Here is a 19,042-nt window from a genome sequence, read left to right on the forward strand (position 1 = left end):
ATAGAGTTCTGTTACCTTTTTCAAACCCCTGTAGTTCACCCATAAGAGGGTAAAACTAAGTTTTTCTGCTACTTGTAATTGTCTTCACAATTCTTAGAAGAGACAGGAACTATGATACAGGGGACAGGAAAGACTTTTGCAGTAAGAGCTCGCTTTTTTTCCTGACACGCTGGGCTTTGGGGGAGATGTCCTTTATGGCCCTTCATATCCCAAGTCAGTGTGGGTTAATTCTATGTGGTATTCCCAGGAGGAGCTTACCATCCATCAGGGTCAACTGGAGGCAACCCTGAAGGAGCTTCAGTCCCTGAGGAACATGCAGAAAGATGCTATTGCTGCTTACAAGGTGAGGAGCAGGGTAGAGGGGTTATGAGATAGAACTGGAATACACTCTCCTTGTAACTTCAGCTATGTGAGTGGAAAGGGGCCTATACATATATTATCAATACACTACATGGCACCTGGGCTATAGAATTAGAAAACAGACATTGTCATGTAGAAAAGAATATATCAGTGGAGTAGATTCCCAATCGCTGAGCAACAGAGAGAGCAGACTGACCTGTCCCCTAATATACTGATCCTTTTAATGGTTCAATCATTAGGTGATTGTTGCGGGGTTGTGATCTGTCTGGTCTTTCCCTTTATCTATGGCAAGATAAGGAATTTATCAGAAAAATCCACTAAAGATTGCTAAGTCTAAAGAAATACTTTTCTTTCTTTGGGTTTACAACCAGGCTACCTCTGAACCAAGGTCTCTTGAATTGCTGGCTTTCCCATTTGATTTGATCTTTCCTAGCTCCCTCCAAACTAAATAAAACTATTGCCTATACTTTCAACTTCCCAGGAGTGGTAGGACAACATTAACAGTTAGAGACTAGGCAAATCAGTCCCTAGGTTGGGGGGCTACATTAGGAGTTTTTTTTCTTCACTAATTATTCTATGGCGGAAAGTCTTCTCTGGCATTTGGCATCTGGAAAAAGAAATATGTACAGTGAGGGAAAGAAGAAGAATAGGTGGAAATAATGATATCTCCAGAGAATCTTGTTCCTGGTCTAAGAGTTCCTAGTTTAGCTATTACAGTCAACATTCATTCATTCAAAAAATATTTGAGTGGGTCAGGCATTATACCTGACGCTATATTCCATTAATGTGGAAGACAGATGTTAATTAAATAGTCCCGCTAATAACAATAAAATAACAACTGTGATAATTACTATAAATGAAAATATAGGGTGCTATGAGAGCATATAAATGTAGAATCTAATCTAGACTGCAGAAGGTGTGTTCTCTGAAGAAGTCGCATATTAAAAATTGAGAATTGAAGGATGAGTGACTTAGCCAAGTGAAGTGGGTGAGGGGAATATGAAGGAAGTGGGCTGGAGAAGAATATTCTATAAAGAGGAAAGATTATATGGAAAAGTCCTGAGACAGGAAGTTAGTTGCTATGTTAAACAGAGAGCAGGCCAATAAAACTGGATCATGGTGGGCAAGATGGAATTGACAAGGCAGATATGGGCCCAATCATGCAGGCCCTTGTAGATAATGTTAGGATCTTGAACTTCATGCTTTGAATAATGAGAAGCAATTAAAGGGTTTAAACAGGACATGGTTTCATCTCATTTTGAAAATATCAGTCTGGTGGCTGTGTGGAGAATGGATTGGAGAGGGACAATGACAGGATAATGGTTAGAAGGCTGCTGCAATGATCCCAGAGAATGATGATGGTGGCGTGGACTAGACAGGTAGTGAAGATGGAGAGAAATAAACAGCTGCAGCATATGCTTTGGAGATAAAAATAACCCGGATGTGGTGAATAATTAGAGGTGAGGGATGAGTGAAGGTGTGAAATAGACAGTTGGATATAGGAATCTGAAGCTCAGAATTTGATCTAGGCTGGAAATAAGTCAGCATATAGACCGTATTTAAAGCTGTGAAAGGAGAGGATGTTACCTAGAAAGAGAGTGTAGAATGAGAAGGGGAAAGAGCCTGGGACAGAATATCAAGTAACTCTAATACTTAGAGCTTGGTTAGAGGAGACAGAACCAACAAATAAGACTGAGAAATAGTGGTGAACTAGGTAAAAGGAAAACTGGAAAAGTGTGAGGCAGAGGAGAGAGAGAGTTAAGACTATTTTAAGAGTGCAATTATAATGATGGACCATAAAATCCAAGCTGGATAAGAGGGGACATGAAGACAGAAGAAGTTGATGAATAGAAATGGAAGGGTAAATGAATAGAAGGTTTCAATGAGACCCCATAATTGTTGCAATAGGGGTACCTGAGTAAGTGAGCATAAAAAGTTAATTTTGGAGATGGTGCAATTGCTGGGGATGATAAAATCCTCAGTGGGACTAAGAGCATGAGTAGAGAAAGGTGGAAATCACTAGAAGTGAAGAGGACAAGCAACTGAGAAACAGGGATGTCAGATGGCTCACCCATGAGGATGTTGAGGTCATCTAAGAAAAGAGCTGCAAGTGTAGCAGTTATCAACTTCGGTGCTTCAGACATTGCCCATCTCCTGTTTCTTCTGTGTTGTCTTGGCAGCAGGAGTGGCATTCCCCCAGTTCTCATTTCTAGATAAGGACAGTTCTTTTAGCCTCCTTATGGCCCCAGTCTAACAGCATCACTTGGTAGATATTGGTTTGTACTTCTGGGTAGGAGGGTATTATCATTCATTTTAGAATGTTTGATTAACCCCACAGTCTTATTTAATATGGCATTGGTTATCACCTCAGTACTGCAATAAGAACCTAGAGACCACTTTTGACTATTTCATTCTGAACTATTAAACTAGCTCAGAAAGACGGAGTAAGTCTCCCAAAGGGCTCTTTTTTGTATAGTTGAATGTTGACACTCAGCAACCATTTTCATGCATTTTCCTATTATGGTTATTTCCCAAGTTGTGTGAATATTGGTGGTGTGGGCCCCCATCCCCAAGTGCTGGTCTCAGTAATTACCATGGTGATGATCATGGAGGTTTCCAGGAAAACAAGCTACACCTGCAGCAACACGTCTCCTTGGAGTTTCTCAAGCTGCATCAGTTCCTGCACAGCAAAGAAAAGGACATTTTAAATGAGCTCCGAGAAGAGGGAAAAGCCTTGAATGAGGAGATGGAGATGAATCTGAACCAGCTTCAGGAACAGTGTCTCCTAGCCAAGGAGATGTTGGTGAGCATCCAGGCACGGATGGAAAAGCAGAACTCCTTCGACTTTCTCCAAGTGAGACTCCATTTCAACATGACTATGAGGACACTAGATGGGGGAAGAGGGTTGGAAAGGAGGTAGAAGCAGCTTTTCCCCACAAGGAGGGAGAAAAAAAATCTGCTGTAGTGCTTTCAAGATTCTCTGGGAGAAAAAGAGGAGGCTATTTTTGCTTTACACTTAATAGAAAGCCTTACTTTCATTCTCCTAGAAAAGAAGATAAGAAAATGCCATTAATTACAATATGTATTAATATTTTAATATTTCTCCATAAAGAACTTTGAAGCTTTATTTCTCAAAAATAATTATGTTGGAACCTAAGTTCTATTGTTGACTGGCTCTTGGCAATCATAATTTGACCTGTTTGAAAAGCTGTTTGCCAATCTTTGCTACCTGAAGCTTCACCTCTAAAGTGACATTGGTTACCACCTTGGCACTCAGAAGCTTAATTAGCCAGAGTAAGGAAAAGCGGCCTTGGGGCTGGACTATGTACTGTGTTTTTCTCCTGAGACTATGTGTCAGTATAGGTAAAAATAGCTTAACCTTAATTTCTCTCTTGTTCCATGTAAGAAAGAGCTCTAGAAAATCAGAGCAACTTAAGGCCAGTTTATTCTGGGTTAGATGAAGGATGCAGATCAGAAAAGGTGCATGGAGGATGAGAGGAGCTGGTGGCAATGGGATAGGGACCATCTGCACAGGATCCCAGTATTGACGATCTAATTCTGGTGGTGGCCAGTATCACCAAAGGAAATTCTGGAATTGATGAACAGGCATCTAACTTCTCTATTTCTCCGTTCCTCTTCTAGGACATCACACCTTTCTTGGATAGGTAAGTGTTTCTGTATGGTATTAATACCCTTCTTTCAGTCCCTAGAGGATGTCTAAGAATAAATGAATTATGTCACCTGCAGCTTAGAGCAAGGAATGAAGGTGCTGACACCCAGAGAGCTTATCTCCAGAAAGCTGAACCTGGGCCTGTACAAAGGTCCCATCCAGTACATGATGTGGAGGGAAATGCAGTCTACTCTGTCTCCAGGTATCAGTGGGTAGTAGCTATTGGTTCCTGGGGCTCCTAATCTATGTTTTATCTGTGGGACCTCTTCTGTGGCCCTAATTAGTACTTTAGGGTCTGGGACAGAGGGAAGGGTAGAGTTTAGCCAAAGGACTGAATTTCTTCTGGTACCATTACGTCAGAACTTATAACTTTTTACTGGTAAATAGAAAAGAGTCTGATGTTAGAATTACTTCTCAGTCTATGATTTTGCTTGATTGTTCTATCAAATGGACAACCAATTTTTTGTCCTGTTTTGCTAAATCAGTTGTATAAATCCCTGGGGCTTCTCTGCCCTGGAGGAGGAGGTTACTGTACATACTCTTTGTATGTAATAGGGTCTTTACAGGTCCTCTTGTGTTTGATATTTATCACATGAAGTATAACATGTTAGGAGATTGTTTAGAGATCTTCAGTGCTTCAAAAGAAAACCAATAATTTCAACAGATGTGCTTAATAAGGACACTAAGTTTTTGTCATCCTGAAGATACCAAGGCCTGAGCAGGACAAAAGAACACAAATGGCATTTCAAGAACATAAAGTTTGAAATAAAAATCTTTGTAGAAATAAAGTTCTAAGTAAAGTTTTTTATAGAATTCATATAGGCTCATTATTATTATTGTTTGTAGTTACTGATCTAATGAAAATCATAAATCTATCCGTGTTAACAAGTTTTCTGGGTAACTGACATTGAAAAAAATCAGTTTTACTGAAGTATAGTTAACATGAATAAAATTCACCAATTTTAAGTGTATAATTTGATGAGTTTTGACAAATATATATTTATATGTATATGTATATATTCTTATGTAAACATCTCCAAAATCAAAATTTCTATCATCCCCAAAATTTCCTGCATGTCCCTTTGCAGTCAATCCCTTCCTTCTATCCCCAGCCCCTGACACTCACTGGTCTGCATTATTTCACTTTAGTTGTGTCTTTCCTAAAATCTCATCTAAATGGAATCATACATTATGTAGTCTTTTGTGTCTGTTTTTGTTTGCAGGGAAAGATTCACCCTATGCTAACACCTGTGCCAATCTTCCTCCTTTTTTCTCCCCCTACCAAAGCCTGAGTAGATAGTTGTGTATAGTTGTAAGTTCTTCTAGTTCTTCTACGTGAGCCACTGCCACAGCGTGGCTACTGACAGATGAGTGGTGTGGTTCTGCGCCTGGGAACTGAACCGGGCCACCGAAGCAGACGGTGCTGAACTTCAACTGCTAGGCCTGGCTCTGTGTCTGGCTTTTTTCACCTAGCATAATGCTTTTTGAGCTTCAACTGTTGTTGCATGTATCAGTAATCATGTTCTATGGATACTTCACAATTTGCTTATTCATTTATCAATTGATGGACATTTGGGTAGTTTCTAGTTTACGGTTATTGTGAATAAACTTGCCTGAACATTCATTTAGAAATCTTTGTGTTTTAATTTCTTGGGGGTAAATACCTACTGGTGGGATTGCTGCATTGTGTGTTAAGTGTATGCTTAACTGTATAAGAAACTACTACATTTTTCCTCTAAAGTGGCCCTTATTAGCACTTTCGATAGGAATGGCATCTTACATTGCCATCTGCAATGGATGAGAGTCCCAGTTTCTCTACATCCTTGCCAAAACTTGATATTGTCAATCTTAATTTTAACCATTTATTAGATATATGGCAGGTAATGGTTTTGATTTGTATTTCCCTAATGACTAATCCTGAGCATCTTTTCATGTGCTTCTTTGCCATTCATATATTTTTTTGGTTAAGTGTGTTCAATTTTTTGCTCATATTTTCAACTGATTTTTTTTTATTTTTGAGTTTTAAAGGACACAAATGCTTTATCAGACATATGTTTTTCAAATATTTTCTCTCAGTCTGTGGCTTGCCTTTTCATTTTCATAACAGGGTCTATCAAAGAACAAAAGTTTTTGATTTTGATGAAATCCAACTTACCATTTTTTTTCTTTCATGTTTTATTCTTTTTGTGTCCTAAAAAATCTTTCTCTAACCCAAGGCTACAGATTTTTTCCTATACTTTCTTCTAGAAGTTTTATCATTTGAACTCTTATGTTTAAGTCTACTATCCACTTAGAGTTAATTCTTGTTTACAGTGTAAGGTAAGGATCAAGGTTATTTTTTTTCCATATGAATGTCCAATTGTTCCCACATCATTTGTTTAAAAGACTGCTTTTTTACCACTGAAATATCTTAGCACCTTTGTCAAAAATCAACTCTTGGAGCTGACCTGGTGGCATAGTAGTTAAGTTCATGTGCTCTGCTTCAGTGGCCCAAGGTTCATGGGTTCAGATCCTGGGCACGGACCTACACACCACTTATCAAGCCATGCTGCAGCAGCATCCCATATACAAAAATAGAGGAAGATGGGCATAGATGTTAGCTCAGGGCTAATCTTCCTCAGCAAAAAGAGGAAGATTGGCAACAGACGTTAGCCCAGGCCCAATCTTCCTCACCAAAAAAAAAAAACACACACAAAAAAAGAAAGAAAAATCAACTCAAGTCTACTACAGACTCTCAGTTCTGTTCCACTGATCTGTATGTCTACTCTTATACCAACAACACAAGTCTTTATTACCATAGCTTTATGGTAAATCTTGAAATTAGGTACTGTGATTCTTCCTTTCAGTTCAGTAGTTTTGCTTCATGTATTTTTAAGCTCTGTTATCAGGTGAATACACATTTAGGATTGTTACAATCTCTGATGAGTCAATCTCATTATAATTATGAAATGCTCCTCTGTATCCCTGCTAATATTTCTTTTTCTGAATTCTATTTTGTCTAATACCAATATTGCCCCTTTGGCTTTCTTTAGATTAGTATTTGTACAGTGTATCTTTTTCCATCATCTTTTAACTTATTAGTGTTTTTATATTTTAAGTGTGTTTTATGTAGCTAACATGTTATTGTCTTGCTTTTTTATCCAATCTGACAATCTCTCTCTTTTAATTGAGATGTTCTGACCATCAACATTTAATGTTATTATCAGTATGATTGGGTTTAAATCTAGCATCTTGGTATTTGCTTTTATTCATCCCGTCTGTCCTTTGTTCCTTTGTTTCCTCTTTACTTACCTTCTTTTGGATTGAGTGCCTTTTAGTTTTCTCTTTCATCTTCACTACTGAGTTATTATTTGTACTTATTTAATTTTTATTTGTTTTTTACATTTTTGGTTGCTTTAGGATTTTACAGTATGCATATTTAACTTACCCATTCTATCTTCAAATAACAGCCCTTTACGTTTAGTGTAAAAAACTTACAAGAGTATACTTTTACATTCCTCATCCTTTATGCCATTGTTCTCATATATTTTATTTCTACACATTATAAATTCCACATATATTATTATTAATTTTGCTTATACAGTCAATTATCTTCTAAAGAGATTTTTAAAATGAAGAAATATCTTTTATATTCACATATTTACAATTCACATAGTTACAATTTCTGGCACTCTTTATTCCTTTATGTAGATACAAATTGCCATCTGATATAATTTTTCCTACTGCCTAAAGAGCTTCCTTTAATATTTTTTATAGTGCAAGTATGCTAGTGATGAATTATCTCAGCTTTTGTTTGTCTGAAAAAAAATCTTTATTTTATCTCATTTTTTTGAAAGATATTTTCCCTGATATAGAATTCTGGGATGATGGATTTATTTTTCAGTAATTTGAAGATGTCACTCCATTGTTTTCTGACTTGCATAGTTTCTGATGAGATGTCTATTATCATTTTTATCTTTATTTCTCTGTACGTATTATTTCTTATTTCTTTGGTTACTTTTTCCCCCCCCAAGCCCCAGTAGATAGTTGTATGTCACAGCTGCACATCCTTCTAGTTGCTGTATGTGGGACGCGGCCTCAGCATGGCCGGAGAAGCGGTGCGTCAGTGCACGCCTGGGATCCGAACCTGGGCCACCAGCAGCAGAGCGCGCGCACTTAACCGCTAAGCCACGGGGCTGGCCCTCTTTGGTTACTTTTAAGATTTACTTTTTGTCACTTGTTTCCATCAATTTGATTATGCTGGGTCTGGGTGTGATTTTCTTTATATTTATTTATTTCTGTATATTTATTCTGCTTGTGGTTCATTGAGCTTCTTGGATCTAGAGGTTTATAATTTTCATAGAATTTGGAATAATGCCAGCTATTATTTCTTCAAGAATTTTTCACCTACCCTCATTTTCTGGGACTCTAATTTTTCTCCTTCTGGGACTCTAATTTTTACATATGTTAGACCATCTGATATTGTCTCACTTGTTACTGATGCTCAGTATTTTTTAGGCTTTTTTCTCTCTGTGCTTCGTTTTGAATAGTTTCTACTGCTATTCAAGTTTTCTCATCTTTTCTTCTGCACTATCTAATCTCCTGTTAATCCTGTTCAAGATGTTTTTCATTTCAGATACATTTCATTTTTAGAAGTTTCATTTGGGTCTTTTTGTATCTTCCATTTCTCTGCTTACCGTGTTCATGTTTTCCTCAAGCAAATGGAAGATATTTATGATAGCAGTTTTAATGTCTTAGCTAATTCCATCATTGCTATAATTTCTGGGCATGCTTTTATTTCTTGATTTTTCTCCAGACTATGGGTCATGTTTTCCTGCTGCTTTGCATGGCTAGTGATTTTTTTTCTTTTTAATAAACTTTATTTTTAGAACACTTTTATATTTATAGAAAAATTGAGAAAATAGTACAGAAAGTTCTCATATACCTTAAAATTAATGAATGAATATTGATATATTATTATTAACTAAAGCCTACAGTTTCTTTAGATTTCTTCTTTTTTTTTTTCGCTGAGGAAGATTTGCCCTGAGCTAACATCCGCTGCCAATCTTTGTATGTGAGCCACCACCACAGCATGGCCACTAACAGACAAGTGGTGTAAGTCCATGCCTGGGCCGAACCCAGGCCGCTGAAGCGGAGCATGCCAAACTTAACCACTAGGCCATCAGGGCTGGCCCTAGATTTCTTTAGTTTTTACCTAATGTCATTTCTCTATTCCAGGATCCCATCTAAGATTCCACATTACGTTTAGTTGTCATGTTTCTTTAAGCTCTTCTTGGCTGTGACAGTCTCTCAGACTTATCTTGTTTTTGTGACTTTGACAGTGTTGAGGAGTACTGGTCACGTATTTTGTAGGATGCCACATTACTGCAATTTGTCTAATGTTTTTCTCATGATAAGACCCGGGTTATGAGTTATTGAGAGGAAGACCACAGCGTTAAAGTGCCATTTTCATCACATCATATCAGGCATACATACTGTCAACATAATTTATGACGGTTGATGTTGGCTTTAATCACCTAGCTGAGGTAGCGTTTGTAAGTTTTCTTCACTGTAAAGTTACTATCCCCTAGCCTTCCATACTATACATGTTAGAAGGAAGTCACTATGCACAACCCACACTTAAGGAGTGGGGAATTATGCTCCTCCTCCTTAAGGGTGGAGTATCTACATAAATTATTAGCCCATTTTCTAAGGTAATATCATTCTGAGTACTCTGCCTGATGTTCCACATGTTATGACATTTTTCCATTCTGGCTGGAAGGATTGAAAATTATTCCCAGTCTTAGGTGAGCTCTAGGAATTGTTCAACCTACTGCTTTCTGGAGATTCTTTTGCTAGCCCTAATGACTTTCACTGCAGATCAGTACTTAGCCACAGCCTTGAGGGAATTCCTTTGTAGATTTCGAAAGCCTCTGTGCACCGCCCTCCACTGTTACTCTACTCTGCAAATTCTAGCTGTCTTGAGATCACATTGTGTTTTTATTCCTGGACTTTGCCCTGCAAAATCAAACTTCATTTCTAGCAATCATTTAAAGCACAAACTGATTTTTCTTTATTTTTGGTATAATTCTACATCTAAGAAAATAAAATAGGATTTATTTAACATACAGCTATTTTACTAATAATTTAACTGTGGTCAAACCTTTGTAAAATATACTTCATATTTCTTATTTCTAGGACTTTGCTTATTCTGCAGTTTCATATTTTCTCTTCTCCTGCCTTATAACAGAGACTGCTGCTTTAGGGCAGGGGCTGAAATTTTTCTGTAAATGGTTAGACAGTAAATATTTTAGGCTTTGTGGGCTGTATGGTCTTTGTCAAAACTACTTCTTAACTCTGCCATTGTAGTGAAAAAGCAACCATAGATAATATGTAAACGAATGGCCATTGATGTGTTCCAATAAAACTTTATTTACAAAGAAGGCAGGGCCAGCCCAGTGGCGTAGCAGTTAAGTTCGCGTGTTCTGCTTCAGCAGCCTGGGGTTCACGGGTTTGGATCCTGGGTGTGGAACTACTCACCGCTCAGCAAGCCATGCTGAGGTGGTGTACCATATAGAAGAGCTACAACTCTACAACTATGATACACGACTATGTACTGGGGCTTTGGGGAGAAAAAAGAAAGAAAAGAGGAAGATTGGCAACAGATGTTAGCACAGGGCCAATCTTCCTCAAAAAATAAAAAAATAAATAAAAAGAAGAATTATTAAAAAAAGAAAACAAAAAAAAAAGAAGGCAGCTGGCCAGATTTGGCCTGCTGGTTGTAGTTTTACCAATTCCAGTGTAGGGAATCATTCAATTTAAAATATTTTAATACATTTCCTTTAGTTTTGTGTGTATCAGTAATCACCAAAGTTTACTCATTCATTCAACACACTCTTATTGAGGGTCTACTACCTGCTAAGCACTAAGTTGGGCTCCAAGGATATAGAAATAAGAGATGTAGTAGTTTCTGCTCCCAAGAAGGAGAGGCCAGAAGAACAACTTAGAATCTGTAGTAGCCATCTACTGTCATCTTTCAGCCATCTGAAAAATTATTCAGATCTAAGCCAAAAGCATGGGAATGGAAAATAAAGAATAGATTCCAGAGACAGAATTCCAGGAACTGAAATGTACTCGACAGTAATTGGTGGTAAGGGATAGAGAAAGGTGATGTCAAGGATGGAAATGTAGGAAATGCAGATTTTGGAGGGAGCTGATGAGTTCAATGTTGGCCGTGTTGTGTTGAAGAACCTACAGGACAACTAAGTGAATATATTCAAATAGGTAACTATTCTAATTGGAGCTTAGTAGAGAGGCCAGGGCTGGAATAATCAGTATAGAGTGAGGTAGCTGAAGCTATTGATGGAAATGAGATTTCCTAAGGAAAGTGAGAACATACAGTCAAGGAGGGAGCATCTTATAGAGAATACCAAAAGATAAAGGGCAATGAAGCCCCCAAAAGAGATTGAGGAATTCTGGCAAGAGAAATAAGAGGAAAACCAGGAAATGAAGTTGATATGGAATCTAAAGGAAGAGAATGTCAAGGAGAAGGGAGTGGTCATTCAGGCTAAAGGTGAAGATCAATTTAGAAAACAACTAGAAAAGAAATGTTTTCAACAACAATTGGTGGCTTTGGTAAGGGCAATTTCAAAAGAATGGAATGGGTAGAAGTTATATTGTGAAGGGTTCAGGAGTGATTTGGAATGAGGCTGCAGTGAAGTGAATAGATCACTCATTTGAGAAGTTTTACTAAGAAGGGAAGATATGAATTTGGGGAGTAGAGTCAAAGAGGACTTTTAAAAACATACTGAAGGGAAGTAGCCTGTAGAAAGGCAGAAATCAACAGTAAAAGAAAGGGAATAATTAGTGGAAGTAGGGAAGACGGATCTAAAGCAAAAAGAGAGGGCCGGCCCCGTGGCTTAGTGGTTAAGTACGCGCGCTCCGCTACTGGCAGCCTGGGTTTGTATCTCGGGCGCGCACTGACGCACCGCTTCTCCGGCCATGCTGAGGCCGCATCCCACATACAGCAACTAGAAGGATGTGCAGCTACGACATACAACTATCTACTGGGGCTTTGGGGACAAAAAAAAAGGAGGAGGATTGGCAATAGATGTTAGCTCAGAGCCGGTCTTCCTCAGTAAAAAGAGGAGGATTAGCACGGATGTTAGCTCAGGGCTGATCTTCCTCACAAATAAATAAATAAATAAATAAAGCAAAAAGAGGTACTGACTTTCCTGCTTCCTCTGAAACTGGAGAGAAAATAAAGATGGTAGAGGCGAACAATTATGTCAGATGGAGCTTGCAGTATGAGTGGGAAGAATTGAGGGATTCTATAAGATGTACTATAGTTTCTCTGTGAAGCAGTAGATGAAGTCTTCTGCCTGGGAGTTGGAGGGGGAAAGTGGTGGAATAGAGGAGAAAGTTGAAGGTTTGAAATTGCTGTTGTGAATAACTGGAGAGGATTTGATTTGGGAAATGTAGGAGTTCTGGGCAGTGCTGATGGAAATAATGAATTTGTAGTGGTATCTACATGTATAATTTTGTGATTTTCCTCCTGCAGTGGTCAGGAATTGGGATGTGAATTTGAATAGCTGGATAGATCCAGGGTTGGAGAGTTGCACAGCAGGTTCTGCAGATAAGAGGATAAAAGTGTTGAGGTTATTGGCAACAAAGCTACCAATGCTAAACTGTTTAGGGAAGGATTTTAAGCCAGAAAGCAGCTAGATTAGGATAATAAGGAGAAATCAGAGACTAGAGATGTTAACGAAGTCAAGTAATGGTTGTAGGGGGAGATGAGAATAAGTAAGCTCAAAAAATAAGAGAATGGGTTATCTGAGTTTCAGATTTTAGAGAACGAATAGTTCTCAATGACTACATGGTCCAGAATATGGTCATTGACATGGACAGCTGAAATGTAATGGAGTCAAAAGTCACTAGCAGTAAAGTCAAGGACCTGCAGGAATGGAAGAGCAACTATAGCCAAAGGATAGTGAAATCACTTGGGATGATTGGGCTGGTGTTGAGGTAGAGGAGTAAAGTTAACCCAAAGTGCAAGGATTGTAACCAGGAAGTTTGTATGCAATAGCATCAAATGGTAATATGAAACGGAATGACAAGAGTCTTAAATGAAGAGTAATTTTTACGTGAGGATGAGGAGTAGAGTAGGGATCTGGAAGTGGCAGTGGTGGCTACTGGATCTCTGGCATTTGAATTTAGAAAATGAATAGTCATGAACTTTTGGAAGCTGTGTTTTTGGGGGAAGAACCAGTCAGGTTTCTGTTAAAGTAGGGAGGTGATGAGAGAATTCTGTAAACTGAGGATGCAGGAGAGTTAATTAGGGAGGGAGTTCCAAAGGGCAGAGTGGAAAGGGTTGGGTGGGAGCAGTGGGAGGATGAGTGAAGGTAGAGGAAGCCAAGAACAGAATAATGGGGACAACAGTACATTAGAAGATAAATCACTGGAGGGGTCTATATGCTGGATGTTGGCTAAGGATAACAAGAATGTGAGGCATGGTGGAATTAGTTGGTGTGAAGGTTTCAAATGGAACTTTGAAGTTCATTTATTCAACAAATAGTTACTTGTACACCCAGGAACAGTTCTAAATTTTGAAGATATATGAGGAAACGAGACAGATGAAGTCCTTGCTCTCCCAGAGATTACACTCTAGTGGAGGAGATGGACAATGAACAAGTAAATAATTTCACACAGTGATGATCATTGTGGAGAAAATAAAGCAAGGTACACTCAGTAAATAATTATTCATGTGAAAAAATAAAGCAGGAAAAGAGTACAAACAGTGATGGATAGATGAACATACTATTTTAGATACAATGGACAGAGAAGACCTCTCTGAGGAGGTAACTCACCCCTCCTCTCTGTTTTATTGTGGAAATTTCCAAACATACAGAAAAGTTTAAAGAATTTTACAAAGAACATCTCCCTATACCTATCTAGATTCTATCATTAACACTTTACTGAACTTGCATGAACAATGTAAAGGAATGAACCATATAGGGAAAGAGTGGGGACAACTAAAGAAAGTGTAAACACCCTGAAGTATGAATGAGCTTGGTGTATTCAAGGAACAGCCAAAAGGCAAAGGTGGTTGGATTAAAGTAAATGGGGGCGGGGTTGGGGAGTGTGGTAGGGAGATGAGGTTGGAGAGGTGGGTAAATCATGTAGGTCTTGTTTGCTCTTTAAGGATTTTATCTTGGGTGTGATGGGAAACATAAGAGTGTGTTGAGTAGGAGAACTAGATGGTCTCATTCATGTTATGGGTGGAAGAGGTTGCAGATGAGCAAGAGTGAAACAGGACAGTTAAAAAGCTATTGCAGTAGTTCCAGCCCAGAAAATTCTAGAAATTCTTTTTCATACTGCTGCCCACTGATTTTTCTAAACTAATGCTTGTCAAATTACCTGTGATGAAGGACCAGTTTTTAAAATCTCAATTGTCATGGACTGATACATTTATAGAATACAATATACATTAATTACTTGAAAAAGTGGAATTAAAAAAAGAAAGATGACAAAGTGCCAGTTTTTTAATTATGAGATTCAACTGACATAAAATTACTCTGTGAGATTGCTATGAAAGTTTCTAAGACCTTACTCTTAATTTCTGTACTATCTTGTCCCAGCCTGGTAACCATACAGTTTGTGGACCACATTCTGATCAGCAGTGGCATAAACCACTCTAGATCTCAAAAGTCCCATTATCTATTAAACCAAATATTCTCACCATTGTCCTCTAAACTCTGCACCAGTTAGCTCAGTGTTATCTGCCTCTTACAGGCAAGCCGTTACCTTCTCTCCCATACAAGCTACCATTTTTAACCCATTCCTTTTTTGCCTCTTTACCCAAAGCATCATGAATACATCTCATAGATGTTATATCACAACTGAAATACTTACTGTCTTTAGAACGCTTTCCTAGGACAAACTTACCTAATCTCTATCCCTTCAGTGCTTGTTTTTTCTTATATTTACTAGTATAGATTTATATTATTTGTATTGTTTTCTTTTTTAGAGCATGAATTGCTTCAGAGTAAAGTTTGATTTTTACCACAAATATAAAAATATCTAGAATATAGCCACATGGACGCCAGAACAATAAAAAAGTATATAGGTTATTACCTGCCTAACAGTATACATGCATGAGGAGATATAAAGTACTGGTGTCTATGTAAATACTGTCCTTTACTATGGGAATTTGCATTCACCCCTTTTCTCCCATGCCCTGCTTTCTCTTATTTTCTTACCAGGCCTATCTCCTTTAACTCTGGACCCTAAAACAGCTCACCCAAATCTGGTGCTCTCCAAAAACCGAACCAGTGTGTGGCATGGTGACATTAAGCAGGTAATGCCCGATGATCCAGAGAGGTTTGACTCAAGTGTGGCTGTGCTGGGCTCAAAAGGCTTCACATCTGGAAAGTGGTACTGGGAAGTAGAAGTAGCAAAGAAGACAAAATGGACAGTTGGAGTCGTCAGAGAATCCATCATTCGGAAAGGCAGCTGTCCTCTAACTCCTGAGCAAGGATTCTGGCTTTTAAGACTAAGGAACCAAACAGATCTAAAGGCTCTGGATTTGCCTTCTTGCAGTCTGAAACTGACTAACAACCTCGACAAGGTGGGCATATACCTGGATTATGAAGGAGGGCAGGTATCCTTCTACAATGCTAAAACCTTGACCCACATTTACACCTTCGGTAGCACTTTCATGGAGAAAATTTATCCCTACTTCTGCCCTTGCCTTAATGATGGTGGAGAGAATAAAGAACCATTGCATATCTCACATCCACAGTAACTAGTCATACTATTGTATAAATTCAGAGTGTTATTAAAGAGGTATTGAAATAGTTTACCAGTCTCACTGGTTTCTCTTCCCAATTTGTGGGGAACTCTGGAATAATGAAAAGACAATTCACAAATTGAATTCCATTCTCAGTGTCCTAAGTGGATTTCACTGGAGCCTTTCAAGATGTCGTTCTAATTCTCTGGGGTCTTCTATGACACAGGAGCCGCTCTCGTGAGAGTGACATCATGCTGTTGTTACTGGAGCAAACTGCAACTTGAGTTAGTGGTGCTCGGGAACTCTTTTCAGATGTGCCCAGAAATTCTATTATGCTCTCATTATTCTCCAGTAAAATGACTCCTAATAGATGCATTTTCAGATGTGCACTCTTCTTCCTATTTAATTATCTTTTAATATACATTTTGCAACATTTCTTTTCTAGAACTTGTTATTGTAGTTTAAAAAAACTGCTCCAGAGATTTAAAGGAAAAAAAAAAAAAGGAAATGGTCTGGGCTAGTTTATAATCTTGTCTTGAATTCTCTCAAGATACTTGTTAGTATGCTACTAAAAAGTATTCTAATAGTAGAATACTATTTAGTATTCTTGCTTTATCTGTCTATGGGGGGGCACTTGTTTTTCTGTATTCACATACCTTTATGTATTTCCATCTACTTTTGACTATGTCCTTTTCATCATTCCTGCCTATAATTTAAATATCAGTATTTTTCTTCTTGTCCCCTCCAGTATACTCGTCCTCCAGCTTGTTCCTTCTAAGTCTAAAGTTCTTACCATCATTGATCTCAGCAGCACCCTTGATGAACCATCCCTATTTCCTTTCCTTGGAAGAACCATCTAACTGTGCTTCATGCTCTATAACTGACAGGTATTTTTTTGCGGGGGGGAGCGTTTAGGACCTGCAACACTGACCCTCTATAATTACAATTAGCACAGCTCTTTGGCAGGGTCAAAGCCCCCTATCTTATCTGTCATAATGGAAGGATACACACATACCACAGGTAATATTCATGTAGCGTTGGCATATTCAATATACATAGATTTATAGCTGCTGATTTGGGTAAATGGCCATGACATGATTATGGCTATGTTTAAGAAATTACTTTTTTGTTTTTTAATGAATTCACTTCAATCAGAATGTAATGAGGACTTGTTTTGTGCGTGGAACCTTGCTAGACGTTTTGAAGGATAAAAAAGAAGCATAAAAAGAAAAAAATGGTTCATCTAGGGAGATTTAAAAGAAATTCAGATGCTTGGACTCCACCCAAGACCAATTAAATCAAAATATCTAGCAGGTAGGGCCCAGGCATTTGTAGTTTCTAAAAGCTCTCAGATGATTCTAATGTATGGCTAGGGCAGAGAACCACTGAACTAAAGGGACATGTTTCCTTTTTTTAAATCTTTTTTTTTAAATTAAAACTTACAGAAAAATTGCACATTTGTATGATAAACTCCCATATACTCTCCACCTAGATTTGCCAATTATTAACATTTTGCCACATTTTCTTATTCTCTCTCCCCCACATCCACCGCATATGATTTTGTGTGTGTATAATTATTACTAATGTTATTTTTGCTGAACCACTTTAGAGTAAGTTGCAGGCATTATAATTCTTATACCTAAATACTTCAGCAAGTATCTCCTAAGAACCAAGATATTCTCTTACATAATCACAGTACTAAATTATCAAATTCAGAAAATTTAACATCAACACGATACTACTTACTAGCTAATATACAGTCCACATTCAACAAGCAAATATTTCTAATGGTGGGGTTTTTAGGCACTATGGTAAAGAATTTCAAGTAGTATGACAAGGAGTTTGGAGGATAGAAGAGGGCCTAGTTGCTACCTCTTAAGTCATATACGGAGTTCTAGATAACTGAAGTCTAAAGTCTGTCCTTGGGGACAGATAAGTACTACAGAATTTAGAGAAAGGGGAGGTCAATATTCCCCAGAATAGGAGGAGAAAAGTCTATGGAAAAGTTGAGATTAAGTTGAAGATAGTAAAAGATGAGTAGGAATGAACAAAAATTCTAATCTGAATTTGGAAAATATACTTCTTAAAAACGAATTTTTTTTGTGGTGATGGTTGCATAGCTATATAAATATACTAGAAATTAGTAAACTGTACACTTTTAATGGGAATATTTTATGGCATGTAAATTATACCACAATAAAGCTGTTTTTAAAAAAAGGAAAAGAAAAAAATGGATATTATATTCAAATCACCAGGGGAACAAGGAGAGACCGCAGGTGTACACATATTTTCCACTATCTGTCGCTGTCTACCTTAATACTTTCTCCGATATACTACGTCAGCTGTCCAGCATTTGTTTTAACATAGAATGACACAAATTTGTTTTCCCAGGTAATTAGTTATTCTATACTGAATAATTTGAATAATCCTTCTACTTAGAACTCAGATTATAATTAAAGGCAGGAATCCTTCTCATGAATATGAATTATAAAACACCAATATGGACTTCTCTGCTGGAAATAGACTCTGACTGGTATTCACTAAGAAGTGTGACTGAGGCTATCTTATATATTGTTTTATCTCAGGCTACAGGAGATGAGGCTGATAGTAAGAAAAATATCCTTCTATGAAGCAGAAGGTAAAAGAGGCCCCTGTCATTGTGTTAGGATTCACTGAGGTGAGAACCTTAAAGGGGGAATGTTGTGTCATTTTCTTTGACTAACTGGACTTTTAGTATAGCAGTGGTAATATCACTGCACAGTTGTAGAATATAACTGAGACACAGGAGAAGAAAAAGATAGTAAAACTGGATTACCAGGTATTTCCAGGGAAACAGATGCTCTGGATAAATTAATTTTTCAGATGAGTAAAGACGGTTTATTCAAGGCCAAATTTTTGTTTAACTACTTTAGATAAAAATCCTCCTAAGTTGACATACTTTCTTGATTATTTTTTAAAAAATTAAATTGTAGAATACACACAAGTGTTTGTAATGTATATGTACAGTTTAGAGAATAATACAAACAGCAAACACTCATTAATTGACCATCCAGCTTTGGAAATAGAACAGTATCAAAACCTTTGAAGGCCCCTATGTGCCTCTCTCAGCCCTGAGATAATCACTATTCTACATTTTGTATCTGGCTTTTTCCTTTTTGAAAAAAATTCATAGGTATGTTTTTCCAACAAATGTACTATTTAGTTTTTTCTATACTACACATGTATGGATCCCTAAGAATATAGTT

At 37.7% G+C, this 19,042-nt stretch overlaps 1 protein-coding gene across 1 annotated transcript in view; it reads left to right on the forward strand.

Moving 5' to 3' along the window:
* Positions 1-225: 225 nt before the first annotated feature.
* TERB2 (telomere repeat binding bouquet formation protein 2) overlaps positions 226-19,042 on the forward strand; it is a 37,906-nt gene continuing 19,089 nt past the window's right edge. The window contains exons 1-5 of the mRNA XM_058541480.1: positions 226-343; positions 2,897-3,214; positions 4,003-4,025; positions 4,108-4,232; positions 15,271-15,635. Coding sequence (XP_058397463.1) covers positions 233-343; positions 2,897-3,214; positions 4,003-4,025; positions 4,108-4,232; positions 15,271-15,635 — 942 coding nt within the window. The 5' untranslated portion in view covers positions 226-232. The remainder of the gene's footprint in view (positions 344-2,896; positions 3,215-4,002; positions 4,026-4,107; positions 4,233-15,270; positions 15,636-19,042) is intronic.

This window comes from Diceros bicornis, chromosome 5, assembly GCF_020826845.1.
Source record: "Diceros bicornis minor isolate mBicDic1 chromosome 5, mDicBic1.mat.cur, whole genome shotgun sequence".
NCBI classification, from domain to species: domain Eukaryota; kingdom Metazoa; phylum Chordata; class Mammalia; order Perissodactyla; family Rhinocerotidae; genus Diceros; species Diceros bicornis.